Source organism: Artibeus jamaicensis, unplaced genomic scaffold (genome assembly GCF_021234435.1).
Source record: "Artibeus jamaicensis isolate MK-2021 breed Jamaican fruit bat unplaced genomic scaffold, CSHL_Jam_final scaffold_1019, whole genome shotgun sequence".
Classification (NCBI taxonomy): Eukaryota; Metazoa; Chordata; class Mammalia; order Chiroptera; family Phyllostomidae; genus Artibeus; species Artibeus jamaicensis.
The window spans coordinates 31,194,379-31,215,860 of record NW_026522025.1 but is presented as its reverse complement, the minus strand read 5'-3'; the positions used below and the strand labels follow the sequence as shown (position 1 = coordinate 31,215,860).

At 34.9% G+C, this 21,482-nt stretch overlaps 1 protein-coding gene across 1 annotated transcript in view; it reads left to right on the top strand.

Moving 5' to 3' along the window:
• COL24A1 (collagen type XXIV alpha 1 chain) overlaps positions 1-21,482 on the top strand; it is a 346,701-nt gene that overhangs the window by 248,948 nt on the left and 76,271 nt on the right. Inside the window, exons 38-43 of the mRNA XM_053655519.1 lie at positions 8,619-8,672; positions 10,306-10,413; positions 13,222-13,275; positions 13,671-13,724; positions 14,668-14,724; positions 17,727-17,780. Coding sequence (XP_053511494.1) covers positions 8,619-8,672; positions 10,306-10,413; positions 13,222-13,275; positions 13,671-13,724; positions 14,668-14,724; positions 17,727-17,780 — 381 coding nt within the window. The remainder of the gene's footprint in view (positions 1-8,618; positions 8,673-10,305; positions 10,414-13,221; positions 13,276-13,670; positions 13,725-14,667; positions 14,725-17,726; positions 17,781-21,482) is intronic.

Here is a 21,482-nt window from a genome sequence, read left to right as displayed (position 1 = left end):
ATATCTAGCTTTTGGGCAGGTTTGCAAGTTTTCTTCCCTGCCCAGACAGGGTCATAAAATGGGCTCCATGGCAGGTATACTTCTTAGGCTGAGGTCCCAGACTGCCAACCAAGCTCCCTAACTAGGCAGGATAACCAGCTGAGCTCTGCAGATGAGCAAAATCTCTAAGATCTCTGCTCAGGTATTTCTGCAGACAGGAATGCTATCTACCAAGATCTGAGTGCTAGCTGCTATGAGCCCCATTCCTCTTTGTCTCTATGTGATCCCCAGTGGTCAAGTCCCCAGATTCCACCAACAATCCTTATGATATGAGACCTGAATGGGCCACACTAGAAGTATCCAACAGCACTGGGGAAGATGATTGTTACTTTGGGTTTTCTTTTTCCCACTGGAGAAATGACAGGCTAAGAGGAGCCATTCAGAGTGATGCTGTGCCAGCCTTGGGGAAGGGCAATGAAATCAAAGGGAAACATTTCCTCTTACCCTTCTAACGTCGTGGTAGTTCTCAGTCTCTGTGTTTCAGGGGGGTGCTTGAAACTCACCCCCCAGTTCTGGTATTTTCACAGTGGTGCCTTGTATATGGGTGGCTGCTGCTTGGCCATTTAATGGGGGGCAGGGGCTGAAGTCAGGAATGATTTATGTCCCTCTCCTGATGGTGTCCCATCAGCTTGGAACTTGTAACATAAAGCATTTGAAGGGGAATAGTTCATGCTGTCTCATACTTAGTTTGAATGAACATTTCTCATTTATATTCACAGAACTTATATTATTCCTCTAGAATAATATCCTAGCTCCAGGATGAAACAAAAAATTTTACAAGCATAATTTATCAATATCTGATCTTAAATTATAATATTACTTCAAGAGAAATTCTAAATGTCATATTGAATAATTTTTCCCACCTCAGGACAAATGGAAGATATGAATAAATAGTGAGAACTGCTCTCTTTTGCTTGTTTCATTTATGATATTCATTGTATTCTTCCAGATAAGGCCTCTCTGCTTATTTTACTGTTTTACTTTACTGTTCCCTCTTCCTTACCTCATATCTTTAAATGTGGGTTCTCCCCAAGATTACTCTTTCTTTATTCCTCTAAGTATTATTGCCTTTGGAGATATTCTCATATCTTGGGAGTCATCACTGCAGCCCTAGTAAACTTTAAAGCTTGTGGGTCTCTCTCCACAGAGAGATGATAGCTCTTCAAAAGTAGAGGTTGTCTTTGCTCCTTCCTGTAAACCATGTGCCCAGGACTTCACTGCTCCATATTTCTGCATGGGCTTAGTGAACACTGAGGAAGCAATCACAAGTAAATTAGTCATACTGGGAGATAGGCTGGGAGACCAAGTAGTCATTTACAAAATTTATAGTCTTCACATTTTTTGTGCATTTCTCTTCCTCTGGATCCTAACATCCAGATCAGTGAATGTCCTGTCAGTGACGGGCCCTGACCTAGTCATTTCAGTTAGTTCTCCAAGAACTAGCAAAAAGCTCCATCTAGAAGACTATAAGAAATACCATAAATGAAGCACAAATTGGCCATCTCACCATTCGTTTCATTTATCCATGATTATAATTTTTCAGCAACAATTAATTAAAATTATGTTATATCACCTGTTCCTCAAAATAATAAATAATTGTACCAGCATATTTTAAAGTGACATTTAAAGATTGAGGATAAACCAGAAGTGTCACCTGGTTTCAGGCATTAGCCAACTGAGTCTCCCCCCAAGCCCAGTATTGTGGAACATTAAAGTGCCCATTTCTCCTCTGTCCTATCCTCCCAGCCTGGAAAATTGTGATGGCTGTTCCCCTGCAGTAAGTATAAGGCATTAGGAATTACCACCTCCCCCCAAAAATCACCTGAAACACCATTGGTCCAGACCCTAACCAATAAAATTTAACTTCTGTTCTGTATAGAATCTTTTCAACAACCTATGGATGCTTTATCATTCTCCGTTTTACAAATTAAAAAACATAAACTCGGAAAAAGCTAAGAGGCTTATACAAGGTAACAGCAGATTGCAGAACTGGCTCTCCTTACTTTATTTTCTGATTTCTGTGTCTGTAAGTCACATTTTTTCAGTAAGATAACCAGCCGTGGGCTTGCATTCTTCTTTTCTACAGTATTTGAGGGTTTTTACCTTTTTTAGAGGACTCAATTAGGGCTAGACTCACAGAGAAACCAAGTGACAGTGCAGAGAAAATGTGGTTATCCTCCTGAAATTCTTATAAAATTTGTTTTTATACAAGAAATTCATGAACAATTACTAGAACTCTACCACAGATTATTTCTCAATCAAACTGCCTAGTTCCCCAGCAGAAACCCAAAAGTTGGTGGGGAGGGAACACAACTAAGAAAAAGAAAGGCCTAGTCATGCCAGCGCATAACGCAGCCAGAAGTCCGGGTAGGGATGATGGGGCACGACAGTTGTTGACGGGCGGAGCAGAGATGAAAAGGGGCTCTCAACCAGGCACGGAAAGATGATGAGCACAGATTTCAAAACTGTCATAATTTTTCCCAGGAACAGTCCCGCCTTGTACACATCTTTGGTGCCTTTTTTAGTAACAACACATGTGTATTTCTTTTTTATTCTTTTTGTTGTTCTGCTTGGAATTTTAAATGACTTTCAGCTCATAAACTCAGTAAAAACACCATAGCATATTTTTTTCAAAAGAGTTTTATGATCCAAGGAACTATTGCTTAATAAGAGAGCCTGATGTTGGACTTATTTTTGCACTTTTAAAAACTTTCCCTTAGGCAGTGTCACAAATATGCTACCTTAAATTCTTAAAAATTAAACTAAAAGCGAGAAAGTGAGAAAAAGAAACTAAACATTTTAAAGTAAAGAGATACTCTTCTTACTTTTAAGATGACTAGGAAATGAGATATGCTTTAGAAAATAAAACAAGGAAAACATCAGTAACAAATACCCAAATCCAAGATGTAGACTTCTTTGAATAGAAGAAAAATTATGTATCTTAAGATTGAATTATGTGCTAAAATGTTCAGTTGCCTAAATGTATAACTGAATGTGAGAAAAGAGTTTGGAAACATCTGAGAAGAAACATCTGCCTGACTTATGGCCCTATGTTCATTTCTAAAAAGAAAAAAAAATTGTTTATCTGACTCTGTGGTATCAAAGATCTAAACAGGTGCAAAGCTACGGACTCCAGAATTGAATGTATAAAAATGAAGTTGTTGTCTTTTATTCATATAGGGCAAACGTTGGCTGGATTTATTTGTGTACGGTGGTATGATATTAGGTAGGGATGGCTATCTTAAAAGAAGGTGAAACAAAATAAAGCACCCTTTTCTAAGATGATTTTTCAATAGGATCTTTAAAGTGAAGTAAAAAAGATGAAAGGAATGTCACTAGTTATAAAAATGGTATGCCATACATGGCTCTTGTTTCTGAGACTGTTTGCTTGGAAACCCTGAAAAAATAATCAATTTGGAAATATGAGGTCAGTATAATTAAGGAGTAAAGGGTAGTATAAATCTGAAAGATTCTTATGACTTTGGCCTTAGGCTTATTTGTCTTGAACAGTTGTGACATAAAGGAACTCAGAAGTAAAGAACCCTGCAATGGCCACTATGCAAGAATTGTTCAAATCCCTGCTCTACCATGAAAGAACTGTACATTGTTGGGTGAATCATTTTTTAGTTTCTCAGTTTCTTCATTGCATATAATAAAGGGGTGGGAGCTGTGCAGAGCCTCCAAAATAATTGTGTCAGGGAGGTTGCTGAGTGGTCTCCTGCTCCTTCTATTCCTACTTGAGTCCTAAAAGATCCTTGAATATATATTTAACACATTAGCTTTTGTTTAGGCATTCTTTGGAAGAAAAGGTTCTATAGCTTTAAAAAAAGCATAAGCTTAGATGTTTCCAAATTTTTATTAGCCTTATAGACTGTGACTGTATTAAATGTACTTGTTTATTCTTTAATTCAGCAAAGTTGAATACCCTATATAAACCAAGAACTCAGCTAAACATTAGGAATACCCAGGAGAACAAGATTAGAAAGATCTTGATCTCAGATTTTATAATATGATGGAGAAGTCTAACAACAGACAGGATCATTGCAGGCTGTGATTAACGCAATGATGGAAATAAAAAAGGGTGATGAAAAAGAATAACTAGTTAAAGGCAGGGAAGCCTGTTTCCACCATGGCAGCAAGAGAAGCCTTCTCTGGATAAGGGAAGATTGAGACTTGAAAAATAAAAAGGAACCTGTCATGCAGAAAACTTTGGGAGATCCTTCCAGGCTGATGGAATAAAAAGGGCTAAGAGGTGAGGTGAGAATGATCTAGATGTTCCTGTAAAAGTGAAAGGAAGCTGTTAAAACTGCAGCATGGTAAATAGTGAAAAGTTGTTTGAGATGAGCTTGAAGAAATAAATAAGAGGCAGATCATGAAAGACTTTTTAAACCATGGTAACACTTTTGGATTTTATTCAAAGTGTAGAGGGAGGCTATTGAAAGATTTCAAGCAGAAGAGGAACATTGTCTTTGAAGGGAACCACTCTATGACTTCTAAACTTTTTTAATAATAGCTAGTGTTACTATCTCGAGGGATTAAAATAAATTCCAGGAAATAAATAGAGCAAAATAAATTTGAATTACAAAAGCATGTTATGCAGTAAGACAATTTAATGAGAGAAAGAATGGTGTTTTTAACAAATGGTGCCACAACAAGTGGATACTTGCGTGCAAAAGAATAAAGTTGGACCCTTCCTTGCACTACACACAAAAATTAATTCAAAATGTATCACAGACCTAAATGTAAGAGCTAAAACTATAAACATCTTGGAAGAAAACATAGGAATAAATCTTCATGACCTTGTGTTATGCCAAGTTTTCTTAAATAATACCAAAAATATTCACTACAAGTGACAAAAGAAAAAATAGATACATTGTACTTTATTAAAATAGTCTTATGCTTCAAAGAACACCATCAAGACAGTAGAAAGATGAAGATAAAATATTTGCAAATCATATATATAAAGAAATTTGTATCCAAAATATATAAAGAACTCTTACAACTCAATAACAAAGACACAACCCAACAGAAAAATGAGCAAAGTCTTTAAATAGATATTTCTCCAGAGGAAATATACATTTGGCCAATAAGCACATAAAAAATACTTAGTATTAATCACTATTAGGAAATGAATATAAAACAAAAATAAGATACCTTCTTATATCCACTAGGAGGGTTATTTAAAAATAATAATAATAATGTTGATGAGAATGTAAAGAAATTGGAATGCTGTACATTACTAATGGACTGTAAAATGGTGCAACCACTTTGTAAATCAGTTTGGCAGTTTCTCGAAGCATTACACGTGGAGTTATGGTGTGACCTAGCAATGCTACTCCTAGGTATATACCCAAGAGAATTGAAAACAGGGTTCAAAGAAAATTTGCACGTGAATGTTCATAGCAGCATTATTTATGATAGGCAAAAAATGGAAATGACCACCCTGGTTAGGAGGCTCAGTTGGAATGTGGTCCCACACACCAAGAAGGTTGTGGGTTTGATCCCCAGCTGGGGCAGGGTCAGGAGGCAACTGATCAACATTTCTCACACCAATGGTTTTTGTTCTCTTTCTCCCCCACCCTCCTTCCCTCTCTCTCTCTCTAAAAAAAAAATCAGTAAAATATATCTTTGGGTGAAAATGTTTTAAAAAGTGGAAACAACTCAAATGATTATCAACCAATGAATTGATAAATGTTTTTTTAATAAAGGTAGTATGTCCATACAATGGACTATTATTTGACAATAAAAAGGATAGATATATTGATACGCATTGATGAACTTTGAAAACCTTATGCCTAGTGAAAGAAGACAGGGATAAAAGACCACATATGGCATGAAATGTTCCAAAAAGGCAAAGCTATAAAGACAAAAAGTGGTTGGTGGTTGTCTAGGGCTGGGGTTATTGGGAGGAAATGGAAAGTGACTGCTATGGGTCCAGGGTTTTTCTTGGGGGTGATAAAAATGTCTAAAATTGATTGTAGTTGTGGTTGCAGAACTCTGCAAATACACTAAGAATCATTTCATTGTACACTTTAAATGGATTCATGATATGGTATGTGAATTATATTGCAATAACGTAGTTAAAAATAGATGTGATGTGTCACTTGAGACAATACAGCTACTCTCACAAAGCTGAAAACAGTGCGAAGTCCCAGCTCTTCCCTATTTTATGAGCCTGCTGCACACCAAGCCAACCACTCTTTCTCACTGTGACATGTGCATAAAAGCATCCTCATTTTTGTGATTGTTGCAGAAATCTATTAAAACATGCACATTATAGAAATGTTGCTTTTTTCCACTCTTCCCTGCAAACCTCTAAATACACACATTGATTACAGTTATGTTAACTTTTAATAGCCAAAATTTTGTAGCATAATATTACTTATGTATTTTAGAACAGGCACTAAAATAAACCAGTCTAATACCAGTGAAGGTTTAACCTCTCCCCTGCCCTGGAAAAAAAGAAAAGGAAAAAAAAACAACTTATCTGTAAAAACAGAAAAAATGTGAGGAACCAAGGGAGAATGTTCTGATAATAGTAACAGAAGAAAATGCAATACAAAATATAGGCAACCCCTTTCCCACACACAATGAATTCTTCAAATATGTGCAAAAGTTTCCTGTGCAAAGCTTCTGAGTAGATCCATTATTGGGCTCTCCAATATAAGTCTAGTCCTTTCTAAGCTTTAATGCATCATCTCATTTCATTTTAGTCACCCTCTGAAGAAGTAGTATTATACCCCTTTTATATAACAGGAAACCAAGGCCTTTAGAAGTTAAATGATCTATCTATGTTCGTTCAGCTGTTTGGTGACAGAGCCAGAATATGACACTGAAGCAGGCGGACTTGTAATTACAAGCTCACACCATTAACCTCTGTGACAGTTAATCAGCCTTTTTATTTTAAGTTTGTATTAGCCACAAAGAAGTCTCAGGTTAATGCAACTATAATTTCAACCTCTGGATGCAGCTAGAACTACAGCAGTAGAGCGTAACTGCTTTGGCCTCTAAATTTAGTGACTTTCTGAGGCTACAAGAGCATTTGTTCAGGAGCCTAGGGCATGAGTCATTTCCTTAGGTATCTGTTTATTCGTTCAACAAATATTTATCAAGAGTCTACATAGCACAGTGGTAAACCACAATTTATTTCTTGTCTACATCATTTTGCAGTTTTCCAAGCTTTGGGACACAACTTTGAGATTTCCATTTTCATTTGTAACCGATGCAAGGAGTGCTGTGATTAATTATTAGCCAGTTTAAAACTCTCAACCTGGCTTACCGTGGATCTCATGGAAGCCTAACCATTGTTGACCTGCAGATTCACATGACATTTAAAATTTTTGGTTTACTTTTTACTAAAAATAAAATTTTAGATTGAATTTCTAGTTACTCTTCTCTAAAAAAAGTAGATTGAAATGAAAATATTGTTTTAAACAGTTTAATATGACTACCTTCTTTTACTCCACAGATTAAAGAACATTTCTTTTTTATTGTTTGTTTTTGTTTTCTAAATTTAAAAAAATTATTTGTAGGATTTTTTTTTATTATTATGTTTTCTCTGTTATACCTGCTTGGCTTAAAAAATCCTCCCTTAGCATTTATAAACATCATTACAATCTGGTTTTTTATTTAAATTATTTTATTGTTGTTCAATTACAGTTGTCTGTATTTTCTCCCCACCCCTCCCTCACCCCCCTCCAAACATACCTCCCTCCCTTGCTTCTACCCTTCCCCTTGGTTTTGTCCATGCATCCTTTATAGTAGTTCCTGAAAACCCTTCTCCCCACTTGTTCCCTCCCCTCTTTCCTCTGGCTATTGTTAGATTGTTCTTAATTTCAATGACTCTATTTATATTTTGTTTGTTTTTTTCTTTTGTTGATTATGTTCCAGTTAAAGGTGAGATCGTATGGTATTTGTCCCTCACTGCCTGGTTTATTTCACTTAGTATAATGCTCTCCAGTTCCATCCATGCTGTTGCAAAGGGTATAAGCTCCTTCTTTCTCTCTGCTATGTAGTATTCCATTGTGTAAATGTACCACAGTTTTTTGATCCACTCATTTGCTGATGGGCACTTAGGTTGCTTCCAGCACTTGGCTGTATTGTATATTGTGCTGCTATGAAAAGAACATCTCTTTAATCCCCTACTCCAGTGAAACTTTGAGTTCCCTTGACCAAGATTAGATGGGTTTTGTAACCCTATACATTCAACAAGATGTCGAACCCATATTACCTTAGAGAAATGCTGAAGTGGTGGATGCATTTGGATTTACTTTAATTACATTCTTTCTAATTAAAATAGGTATACTGAAAACAAGTAATTTTCTTCCTCTAATAAGTAAATAACCACTTAATTTTGTCTATCTTGGAAAATCTGTATAGGTAAATTTTACTCACTAGTAACAGCTGTGCTTCCAAGTCATCATGACCTCTTTTGAAATAATTATACAAACATAATATTGTGGAAAAGTAACTCATTTTTACTTAGTCTGTAATTCAGTGATTGTATGATATAACTATTTAAACATTCCATCTAGCATTTTATTTTACAGTTTATTTATTTTTTTATGTTGAATATTCAGGGACCTGAAGGAATTTTGGGAATTTCGGGACAAAGAGGTCATCCAGGAAAAAAGGTAATTTTTTAAAACATCATTTTAGTATAGTTTTCTTTCCTCTGATGTGCCCAGAGGCCCATAGAATGCTCTGGTGTTTTTATTTGCACTCTATATAAAGTAATAAAGAACTATAAATTTACCTTAACAAGGGACATTTGTATACATTAATATTTAATTTTACTTAGCAGTACTTACCACCTTAATTATGTGAAGGCAAATTTTCCACTTTCTAGTTTCTAAAAAGATCTTTTCTTTTTCTGTTTGCCAAAAATTCTTTAGTAGACCATAAGCCAGAAAAGAGAAAAAAGGAAAATACTATACCGTTTTTGCTATTTAGTAACAACTTCAGTAAAATGTTTAAGAGAAATGAATATGATTAGAATTATTTCAGGGTCATTCATGTGTTTTTAATTTAAAAAGGTTAATAATTGATTTTATTTGTCCATATATTAACTAAGAAACACAGATCAAGAATGTTTTATTTGCTCCCTTTACATTTTGAGTGATGTATTTGTATAATTTTAATGCATTATAATTAAAATTTCATTTAATATGGGGTCAATAATTTATTCAAGTACTGATAAGACATAGAAATGATTTTCCCAAGGTACATCACTTCTGAATGTCCTGAAATAACACCATATTCTAGTTCCCAAAGTCCAATTCTATCATTTCTGCTAATAGACACCCAGCCCATCTTATTCATAATTTGGGGGCAGAATAGGAGTAATAAAAGATTTTAAAAATGAATGAGGTAAACTTTGGTTGCCATTTTTGCTCATGAATATTGAAGTCTCTTTTCAGCATATGTAACTTTACACCTGAAATCAGTGTCAGAAGTAGGATGGTGCACATCCCTAGAACAACCTACACCCTTGGGAAAGCCTGTAAATTATTACGAGTGCTAAAATTTTTTTCACTGACTATGATCACAGTTTAGTTTGTGTGTGCTTGAATATCAGTGACAGAACAGGTTGGTTCTCATGTTCGGAAATTATATCATATAATTCTCATGTTCAGAATTATATCCCTTACCGTTGTTTAAGAGCAGCTGTATTTTGGTGCCAGAGAATGATCAGTCAGCCTAATGGAAAATAGAAGATAACTATTTTTATAAGGATGTAAAATGAGATGAAGCTGTTAGAGATTTTTTAAAGGCAAACTCCAGACCAGCGAGTGATGACCCTGAACATGCAGAGCTGTACCCCGGATGGAGCCTTTTCCCATTGAACACATCTGTGTGGCATCGACATTCTCCATAGAAACAGGCTTCTCAATAGGGCCTATATTTTCTCATGATTTTAATAAATATATACATGTATGTGTACATACATACATATGTTTCAAAAAATTTTAAGCTTGCTTATTTGTAACTCAACATGAGCACCAGCTATTCTGTTTGGTCAAAATAATTTTTAGATTCTTTTACCAAAATTACTTTTAGTTATATTTTTAAGATAACTTATTTGGTAATGGTATGTTATAATCAGCAGTGGTGATCTGCATGCAGTGCTATTAAGTTAAAGCAAAGTTAGTATTTCTGCAATTTTGCCTACTACATCTGGAGTCATTCAAATATGTGATATAGTTAAGTAATATAAATATAAATTTGTTTTTCCTTACTTATTTCTCTTATTAATGACATCCACAGGGTGATAAAGGACAAATAGGGCCCACAGGAGAAATTGGAAGCAGAGGTGCTCCTGGACAAATAGGGGAAAGTGGTCCTAAGGGTGCCAGAGGAACCAGAGGTGCTGTGGTTAGTATTTGATTTGTTTCCAGAACTAAGTTCACTGTGGATGGAAAAGAAATGTATCCGTGTCCTTAAAGCATCGTCCCTTGATTAATTTCACAGGGAGAGCAATAGTTCCATTGAAAATAATCTACCTCCATGGGATGTGGAAGACTGTGAGCATTCCACAGTACTTAAACGGCTTAGTGGTTTCTGGACATGAGAAAGGAAGGAAAAAACTTAAAATGGAAATAAAATATGAAATGAGGTTTAAAAATAACAGATTGTAACTCTCAACCTAAGTAGAAAAGTTTATATGCCTTGCACTTAAAACCAGGATTTAATATCTGTATAAAACTCTGTTGTCATAGCTGAGTTTTGCTTTGAAATTAGGTTTACTTGAAAGTGGGTTTTCTTTATATGCTTGGACTCCATGGGCTTACCTAGAGGAAATTTTTCTGTTGTGATACATCTCCATTACACCTAATAATAATCAGTCTTTTAGATGAACTTTACATGATGTTGAAAACAAGGGTGGCATAATACTTTTTGACTTTTAATAATAAATATGTATTGCTAATACTCCAATATTGGGACTGTTCAAAAGGTCACAACATGAGAGATGCAAAATATTTAAGGGATTATCCAATTTAGTCTTTTCACTGTCTCATGAGCTTATTTACAAAATACATGTGTATTTCCCAATTGCCATTTAAATGTCACATATGCTAGGCTTTTCACCAAGGCCTTCTCTAGAACATTGTGTAATTCATCATTTCAAGAGGGTTTGTGGCAGGGCGGGGGAGTGTGGAGGGTAAATGCAGACAACTAGAATTGAACAACAATAAAATAATTTTTAGAAAAAAAGGTTTGCCTCAGGCTCATTTTAAGTATTCCAACCCTTACTGCCATTTTACTACTACTCTAGGTCTTTTTTACTTTTGTGTGAATTACTAAAATTTTTCGGTCTTTGAATTATGCACTCAAAATTTGATAAATTAAAAAGGGTCTTGCATTATTTTTCTACTTACATTTTCCTGATTGCTGCTAAGTACAATAATTCACATTTTTTCCCCTTTGGAAGTTGCCTATTCAGAAGCACTGTGCACAATTTTCTATTAGGTTGTTGTCTTTTTCTTACTGATTCACAGTAAGTCCTTACATATTCTAGATATTATACTTTATTAAATATGCTGCAAAGTATGTTACAAATATACTTCCCCTTCTGTCATTTATCCTTTAATATTGCTTATGATATGTTTAGCTACACAAAAAGTTTTAATTTTTTCACGTAGTTAAATTTGTCAGTCTTTTTCTATACAGTTCTAGGTTTTGCTTTGTTAGAATGCCTTCCCTACTTATTCTTACACATCCTCCTTCTAATACTTTTACAGCTTTATTTTACTTTTAATTAAAAAATACATGGAATTTATTTTTACTATGATATAAATGCAAAGGACTGTTTTTCTTTAGTTCACATTGGTAGTCAATTATGTCAACACCATTAAATAAACAGTTTCTAAACTGTTTCTAAAATGATGCCCTTGCCATAAACTAAACTCTCCAATACTCATTGGCCTGCTTTTATTCTATTTTCCTCTCTCAATCCATCAGCCCACTGTGGGGAGGTGTCAGTCCAATATTATTTAACTTATTATACTTGTACAATACCTTTTGAGATCTGTTAGGGAAAATACTCCATCATTCTCTGAAAAATTTGCCTCTTGCTATGACTTCCTCTTTCATATAAACTTTAGAATTAGCTCAAGTTCCTTTAATGTTGAATCTTTCAGTAGAAAAACACCATATGTCTTTCCATTACTCACTTCATATCTGTCCTCCAATAAAGTGTTATTTCCTTTATCTCTGTCCTCACATTTGTTGTTAGATTTATTGTTCATTTCTTAGCAGATTTTATTATTTATAATGTAATCCTTTTTCCATTACATCTTATTGGTGCTGTGTAAGAAATCTATTTTTATGTTTTGACTTTATATTAACTTTAATTAATTTAGGTGATTCTCGTGGGTTCTTTAAATAAATATTCATATCATCTCCTCTTATTTACTATCCTGACTTATCACTTTGATCAGAATTTGTGCTTAAATATTAATTAATATTTGGCTAGTCACAGACCCATTCTGTGCCTTCTTTTACTCATCTCCCATTCATTTGGAGAGTTGATGTGGAAACTCTGTGACATTATGAAAGCTAGGACGTTTTTAGGATCATTATTTTTGCTTTTTGAATTGAGCCATCTTTCAGTAGTTTAAAGGCATTCACTGATTAGCCTTTAATTTATGTGGTTTATTCATCTGTAAAATATTAATAATAAGAGGAGCCATAGGGTCATTGTTGAACACAAGTTTTTTACCGTTTCTTTTTTAACCACTTTGACCAGAGCTAAAACTGTTCCCCAAAGCATTTGAAACTGTCGATGAGCATGGAGACCCCTAGCCCCAGGGCAGCACTTTCAAAAGCTATCAGGCTTCACTCGCTAATCTTCAGTGCCGCACATCGCCACAGACTTTGAAAAATCCAAAGTACATTTCCAAGAATTTACTAGAAACCTGCAGGATTCTGACAACTGAGAGCAGTTCTCTATTTAATATGATTGAGGATGTTTATACCAGAAGTAAGCCAAAGAGACATTTTTTTGTGAGAGTTTTGTGGCTCAGGAGAAAAATAAAGCAAAAGATGGTGTTATTTTTTGTTTTCCCATTTCAGACTAGGTAGAATTTCATACCTTGAAAAATGTCTAAATTTTAAATAATAGGAGTACAAGTTTAATGATTTAAACAATTGCTTGTTTTCTAATATTACCTTTTTTTAAAGGGATACACAGGATTAATGGGACCTAAAGGAGAACCAGGAATTCCAGGATACAGAGTAAGCAACTCTAGTTGGAAATACAGGAACTAGTGTAAAGGGCACATGGACAACAGCTAAGGGGGGTGGAAATGGGAGGGAGGTGGGGAGCACTCGGGGGCAGGCTGGGATGGGAGTAAAAAACAGAAAACTGTACTTGAACAATAATTAAATAAAATTTTAAAAAGAAATTATATATTTATATGAAAACATTTATATAAAGATGTTATCTCAAATTTTCAAATTAAGATAAAATATCCCTGATGAACCTTTTTAATATATGTAGGCCTCATCCCCCTATAGAGTGAACCCTATTTTACTTTCAACATACTGCACTAATGGTGTGGCCCTGGTAGTATTAGGTAGAGTGTATACAAATGATATGGAGAATGTCTACTCACTTGTCCTTTTGTTAGGGCCATCAAGGTCAACCAGGACTTTCTGGGTTGCCGGGACCTAAAGGAGAAAAGGTGTGTGTGTGTGTATTGACTTTTTAATCCTAAAATTAAACATTGAATTCATGTGTTCTTTGTGAAAGTATGCATGCAAACTGTTTCAAAGAATGAAAGAATCACTCTTCAATTTGGGAAGAATTGCAAATTCTAGAAGAAAAACAAAGAAATAACAAGGGGTGAATATTTTAATAAATCATTAAAACATCTTCCATATATTTTTTCAAGGTTCAGGTGAAATAATACATGTTAAAGTATTGTGCAGTCTGTAAAGTTTTGTAAGAGTAAAATTAAGTACTTATTGAAAGAGATTGGGAGACCCTAGATTAAATGACTAACAATAATACATATATAGTAAAATGTTTTATAAGTTAAGAATAAGTACGACAGTGCTCCACTTGATTTGTAACATGATTGGAACACTGACACTGAGAAAATTCTTAAGCTGTTTTTTATGTGATTAAAGCAGATTGACATTTCCAAAAAGAACCACATATGAATTACAACTGTGTATAAAATACTACATGCTAAGTTTTATAGGTAAAAGTTTTCTATTAAAAAAATAGAAACCAAGCCTGGCTGGTGTGGCTTAGTGGATTGAGTGCCAGCTTGTAAAAAAAAGAGTCACCAGTTCAATTCCTGGTCAGGGCACAGGCCTGGGTTGCAGGCCAGGTCCCCAGTAGGGGGCACACAAGAGGCAACCACACATTGATGTTTCTCTCCCTCTCTTTCTCCTTCCCTTCCCCTTTCTCTCTAAAAATAAATAAAATCTGAAAAAAGAAAGATAAAACCATATCATATATTTTATAACATATTAGAAAAAATGTATATTTTCTAATATGGTAGGGCACATAGTAGGGTGCATATTTACAGATTATTTTCTAATATTTTGTAATATAGTAGGGTGCATATTGACAGGTTATTTTTTACAATTTTTTGTGATTTATTATCTTTATTATAGGGTTATCCAGGAGAAGACAGCACAGTCCTAGGACCACCAGGGCCTCGAGGTGAACCAGTAGGTCTTTTTCTAAAATTATTTTGATGTTTTAAGATAAAATGCAATTACTATAATAGATTCACAACATCAGTCATATCCTTTCCAAGAGTTTTATTCTGTTACCTTTGTAACATGATTTTTATAGGAAAACAGTATTTATGGTCACATAATCTAAAGATGAAAGCTATTTCTATCCAGGTCAAGTTCCTTAGTATAATATGTAAGTTTAATACAGTGACTTTCTAAATCTAACTTTCAGCATTAAATGCATGATAACACCTTTTATAGAGATTATTTAAAAATTCCATACTGTGACCCCGACTTGTGTGGCTCACTTGGATGGGTGTAGTCCCACAGAGTGAAAGGCCTCCAGCTCAGTTTCTGGTTGGGGCACGTGCCCGGACTGCAGGTCGGTCCCAGGTTGGGGCACGTGCCCGGACTGCAGGTCGGTCCCAGGTTGGGCACGTGCCCGGACTGCAGGTCGGTCCCAGGTTGGGCACGTGCCCGGACTGCAGGTCGGTCCCAGGTTGGGCACGTGCCCGGACTGCAGGTCGGTCCCAGGTTGGGGCACGTGCCCGGACTGCAGGTCGGTCCCAGGTTGGGCACATCCCAGAGGCAGCAGATCAATGTTTCCCTTTCACATCGATGTTTCTCTCCCTCTCTTTCTCCCTCACTTCTCCTCTCTCTAAAAAAATAATAAAATTTAAAAAACTTGCATACTCTAGAAATTTTAAGGTAGATATTTGTTTAACCATCAAATGCGGATTTATTTCTAAAGTATTTTTTAAATCTGATATGTATCCTTTTTTTATAGTAGTTCACACCAGAAAATAATTTCGAGACTCATCTAACTGGTTATTAGAACTAATACCTTTTAAAGATCTCTGATCTACAATTTCCTATTTAAGCATTTTAAGGGCTAATGGTCCATGGTTTTGGAAAAGTAGCTATTGTAGTAAATTAAATGAGTAAAATAAAAATGTTTAGTTGACAGAAATAAATACAATTGGTTAAAAGGATAAAACTTACATATTATACTAAAAGAATCATAAGGCAGAAAGATCAGAATATAGAGTCACTCCTGGTATTTTGAACTGGCTCTTTGGAGATGGTTGAAAGTTATACAATGTGTTAAAAGATGGGAAAGATTCTAGAACTTTTCTGATTAAATCAAGCTATGTCCTATACCTAGAGGCAAACTTATCTTTAAGAAGATATAAGATTCTTTATTCAAATGTTCTAGGCTCTCTAAACTTCTGAGGGGGGGAAATATGGAAATAATGCAAAAATGTAAAAGCAAATGGAAAAATATGTGCAAATGGAGTATAATGTACTTCTTTTCCCCAAATTCAAGTATACCAGATACAGAATGCCACTGAAATTTAATATGTGTATTAAAAGTCTATCATAATGATGGTGATTTTCACTAATAGACATAGGACAGGAGGGAAACTTTAACAATATCCTAAATAATTAAAGCAGAGTCAGAGATCATTGTTTTTAAATTATGTCTGTTATCTTTATTATCCACAAAGGAATAAATTAAAATTTATCAATTAGTGGTTCATAATAAGTTTTATGGTTTTCCCAACCAATTTTCATCTGAGTTTCTTTTCAAACAGTAGGTTCTGGTATGTGATAATTGCTTTTTTTTCAAGTGCATTTTAGACTGGATCATTTGCACAGCTTATCATAGCAAAAATTTTGTATTAGAAATCTTTACAAAAGTTAGAAGTGTGAGTTTATTAGATTAGTTTCCACCTTAAGCATTAAAATGAATAAATGTAGTATTTATTAAATTATGTCAAAAATTTTAAATTTCATAGATTAAAGAGTAAATAAAAGAATTTCTGATTAAGAACTTATGCACCCCTATGTTCATATCAGCACTATTTACAATAACCAAGTGCTGGGAACAACCTAAGTGCCCATCAGTTAATGAGTGGATCAAAAATCTGTGGTACATTTACATGATAGAATACTACATAGCAGAAAAAAAGAAGGAATGCCTACCTTTTGGGACAGCATGGATGAAGCTGGAGAATACTATGCTAAGGAAAATAAGCCAGTCAATGAAGGAGAAATACCATATGATCTCACCTATAAGAAGAATCTAATGAATAAAATAAACTAATGAACAAAATAGAACCACAGGCATGGAAACATAGAACAAAATGAAAGTGACCAGAGGGGAACGGGGAAGGGTAAATAGTGGAAAGAAGGGGAAGGGACTAGACAAAGGACATGTATGAATGACCCACAGACGTGGACAACAGTGTGGGGATCAATTGCAGAAGCTGGGGATAGGCTGGATGGAGGAGAGCAAAGGGGGGAAAATTGAGAAAACTATAATAGAATAACAATAAAAAATGATTAAAAACCAGTAAAGTAGTATCAGCTATTAGATACTTTTAAAAGATCATTCAATGTAATTATTTTCTAATTAGTGGAATTAAGTGGTTGAGTGGTCCTGCTTAAATTTTTTTCAATCATTTTGAAGTTAAATAAAAGTGAAACTAATTTTGACATCATGTATAACATACTTTATTCACCTGAAAATTTATATTTTTCCATAATCTAATGTCATTTATGTAAATTAAATACTATTTTGAGGTTACTTTTAATTTTTATTAAATTTATTGGGATGACATTGGTTAATAAAATTATATAGGTTTCAGGTGTACAATCGATAATATATCATTTGAATATTGTACCGTGTGTCCACCACCCAAAGTCAAGTCTCCTGCTGTCACCATTTCTGAAAATTTGTATTTAATTGTACTTCATTTTTTAAATAGCTTTCCTAGCAGAATCATGAGAATTTCTTTAAATAATTCAGTGCCTATGGTGTTCTTGGTGTCACTGAGATTGAGTCCTTTGAGATTATTTAATAAAACTAAATAAATTTATTATACATTTGGTTTCATATTTTTAGGGAAAAAAACACACTAATGATATCATCTGCATTTACAGATTTTTAGATCCAGCTGTGAAATTGTTTTTGCATGTGGTCTCTGTAGGGTCCAATGGGGGAACAAGGAGAGAGAGGAGAGCCCGGAGCAGACGGATACAAGGTAATTACTCCAAGTTTGAACAGAGTTCTCTGTCGGTCTGCTCAGTTTCAAATGAAAGTGACTATCATTGAGATACTTAGCACTGTCGTATGTTTTTGATCCTGGAAGAAGTCTATCTCCTTGTACTTTCTGTTCCTGCTTTCTAGAATCATCTTCGTCTCCTCCCATTACTGCTTTCTTCTAGATGTCAGCTGAAATGTTACTTTTCGAGAGGCCTTCTCTCACTGACCTTTCTGCCTATCACTTTATACCTTATTACTCAATTGCCCTTCATGATATTTAATACTGTCCATAATATCTTACTTAACACGTTTATTTTTTTGTTTATTGTCCAATTTCTACCACCAAAATTTAGGATCCAAGAGAATAAGACCCGTGCCTATCTTTTTGGTTATTATATCCCCAGTTTTTAGGATACAAAGTTCCTGGTATAATAGTGGGAATTCAGTAAAGAGCTGAATTCCTACTGGATGAATTCGGTCAGATGGATGAGTGTCAGTATGTTCTCGAGCCTTATGTCAATTCTTACCCTCATCCACTCTTAGAAAGACTTTATTAGACCAACTCCAACTTCATCAGCCAAATTTAGACTATGTGTGGCATTTATTGTGTCATTTTTTATTAGCAGAGTTGTTTTGAGGATGTTCTGTATTCCTGCCTTTCATCTCTTCCCTTTCTGTTTTCAGTGTCAGTTCCTGAACAAAATCTGCTCTTTTCTTGTGCTTTCTGCTATATTTCTTTGCTTACAATGTACTCTGCCTGTTCATTATTATATAATCTCTACTTAAGTAAATACTATCTAGTTTTTATAATCTAGTTCAAACTACCTTTTCCCCTGACAGCACTCTTTTCCACTCTAACAGCAATCTTTCACTCTTCTGTAACCTTATAATAGTTATTGTTTATAGAAGTTATTTAATGCAAATATTTTACCATCTTCCATTGCTAATTATTTTTCACTCACAGTATTTTAGCTTTCCAATTTCGAATATGACTTCTTTTTTCTTATACAATGTCTGTTTCTTATTCTAAGCCTGTAAATAATATATATATATATCATATGTACACAAACATAGTTCATTTAAGATAATGAATTTATGGGCTGTTTGATCCAACATACACTGCTTTCATGTAAAATTGCTGTGGTCTTGTCTGAAATGAAGACTTAGAGAGCCAGATTGAATGGATAGCTAGTAGATAAATAACCTTATTGATAAACTGATTTTCTCAAGCCTGAAATCTGAAAAATCAACTTTTACTTCCTCAAACTCTCCTTGAAGCAAATGTTGAAGGTGGCCCAACTGTGAGTGCAGTTGTTGTGATGACCATCTTCTGTTTCCAATTTATATAACATTTCTGTCTACAAGTGTTTCCTAATCCAAGGAATTCAGTGGATTTACTTTTCTTTGGGTTGTGATGCTAACCCACTGCTTCCAGTGTAATTTGAGAAGCTTCTTAAACCTCCTTAGCTTTTTCTGTGACTTCTCTACACATTGTCAGAAAAGTCAGATTCTTGCAATATTTTCTTTTGGCCTCTACCATTAGGTAGCTAAAACAGCATATTTACTGTCAAACAGTTAACCATTATTTTTTTTAATTTTATTGATTATGGTACTACGGTTGTCCCATTTTTCCCCTTTATTCCCCTCTTCCCTGCATCCCCCTTCCATCCACATCCCGCCCCTTAGTTCATGTCCATGGGTTGTACATATAAGTTCCTTGGCTTCTCCATTTCCTATGCTATTCTCAACCTCCCCCTGTCTACTTTGTACTGACCATTTGTACTTCTTATTCCCTGTACCTTTTCCCCCATTTTTCCCCTCTTCCCCCTCCCCACTGGTGACCCTCCATGCGATCTCCTTTTCTGTGATTCTGTTCTTGTTCTAGTTGTTTCCTTAGTTTGTTTTTGTTTTTAGGTTAGTTGTTGACAGTTGTGAGTTTGTTGTCATTTTATGGTTCATAGTTTTGATCATCTTTTTCTTAGGTAAGTCCCAGTTAACTATTCTGTTAGAAGAACTGAACAGTCTCTTCACTGGCTAGCAGAAGAAAAACCCTGGCCTCATTGTTCTGGATAGGCATACATTCTCCAGAAATACTTCATCAGAGGAAAACTTTCCCCTAGATGCCCTTTGGAATCTATTGCTTCCTCATTCAAAAATACTCCTGATGAAGTTTTCAGTCGTGCATGTTTCCTGCACTGGTTTGACCCCCCATCTTCCTCTCTGTCCTTTCTTGCGCTTCTGTCTTATTCTGTCCTTAGGCTCTATGGATAATTTTACCATTTGTTGATGGTTCTACTTTACAGTCATCTCATGCCAGACAACCACAATAATTTTATTGCTTAGAAATATCAAAGTCATGAATATTCACACTTGTTTCCTGCCAAGTTTTCCCAAGGACAAGCTTGATTCACAGAGGGGAATAATGCTTTATTTAGAGTTAGAGTATTCCGTTTCAGCCTCAGGTTATATTTTTAAATATTTGCTTTTTTTTAACAGAAGTTTACTTTATTTTTATTAACTTTTATTTTTATTAAGTTGATTAGGGTGACATTGATTAATAAGATCATATAGGTTTCAAGTGTACATTTCTATGATACATAATCTGTATATTGTACTGTGTGCCCACCACCCAAAATCAGATCATCTTCCATCACCATATATTTGTCCCCCTTTATTCCTTATTATCCCCATTTCTGTTTGGTAACCACTATGCTGTTGTCTGTATCTATGAGTTTCAGTTTTATATCACACATATGAGTGAAATCATATGGTTTATCTTTTCTGACTGAATTACCATTTTTTGGACCATAAGACACACCTAGGTTTTAGAGGAAAATAGGAAAAAAATTTTTGAAGCAAAAAATATAGTATAATATTTGATAACATAAGTAACATAATATCTCACCAATGTACATGTAAACAGGGCTCAACAGCAGCATTAACAACCATTATTCCTCCTAATTTTGGGTGGGAAGTAGTGCATCTTATAGTCCAAAAATATGGTATTTCATTTAGCATGATATTCTCAAGGTCCACTCAAGTTGTCACAAATGGCAGTATTTCATCTTTTCTTATGGCCGAGTAGTATTCCATAATACAGTGATACCTCAGTACTCATCGTTAATTTGTTCTGGAACTCATGATGAGTGCCAGAACCAACAAGTACCAAGCAAGTGACAAGCAGCATTTTCTCTTGCAGGGCGGCATCGTGATTCATACAAGTTCTAGAAAGTGTGATGAGTACTGAGCAAATGCTGGGTGCTAAAACATTTCTTTTCTCATCAAAATTTGATGAGTACAGGGTTTACCAAGTTCTGAAGCCAGTGAGCACCAAGGTATGACTATACGTATGCACCACATCTTCTTTATCCAGTCATCTATCAAAGGATACTTTGGTTGTCTCCATGTCCTGGTCACTGTGAATAATGCTGCAGTGAACACAGGGTGCATATATCTTTGCGAATAAATGTTTTCAAGTTTTCCAGGTAGATACCCAGAAGAGGGATTGCTGTGTCATATGGTAATTCGGTTCTTACTTTTTGAGGAACTGCCATACTTGTTTCCATAGTGGCTTTACTAGTTTACATTCCCACCAGGAGTGAATGAGGGTTTCCTTTTCTCTACATCCTAACACTTGTTATTACAGGTGTTATCTCATCCTACTTTTGATTTGCATATCCCTAATAGCTAGTGAAGTTGA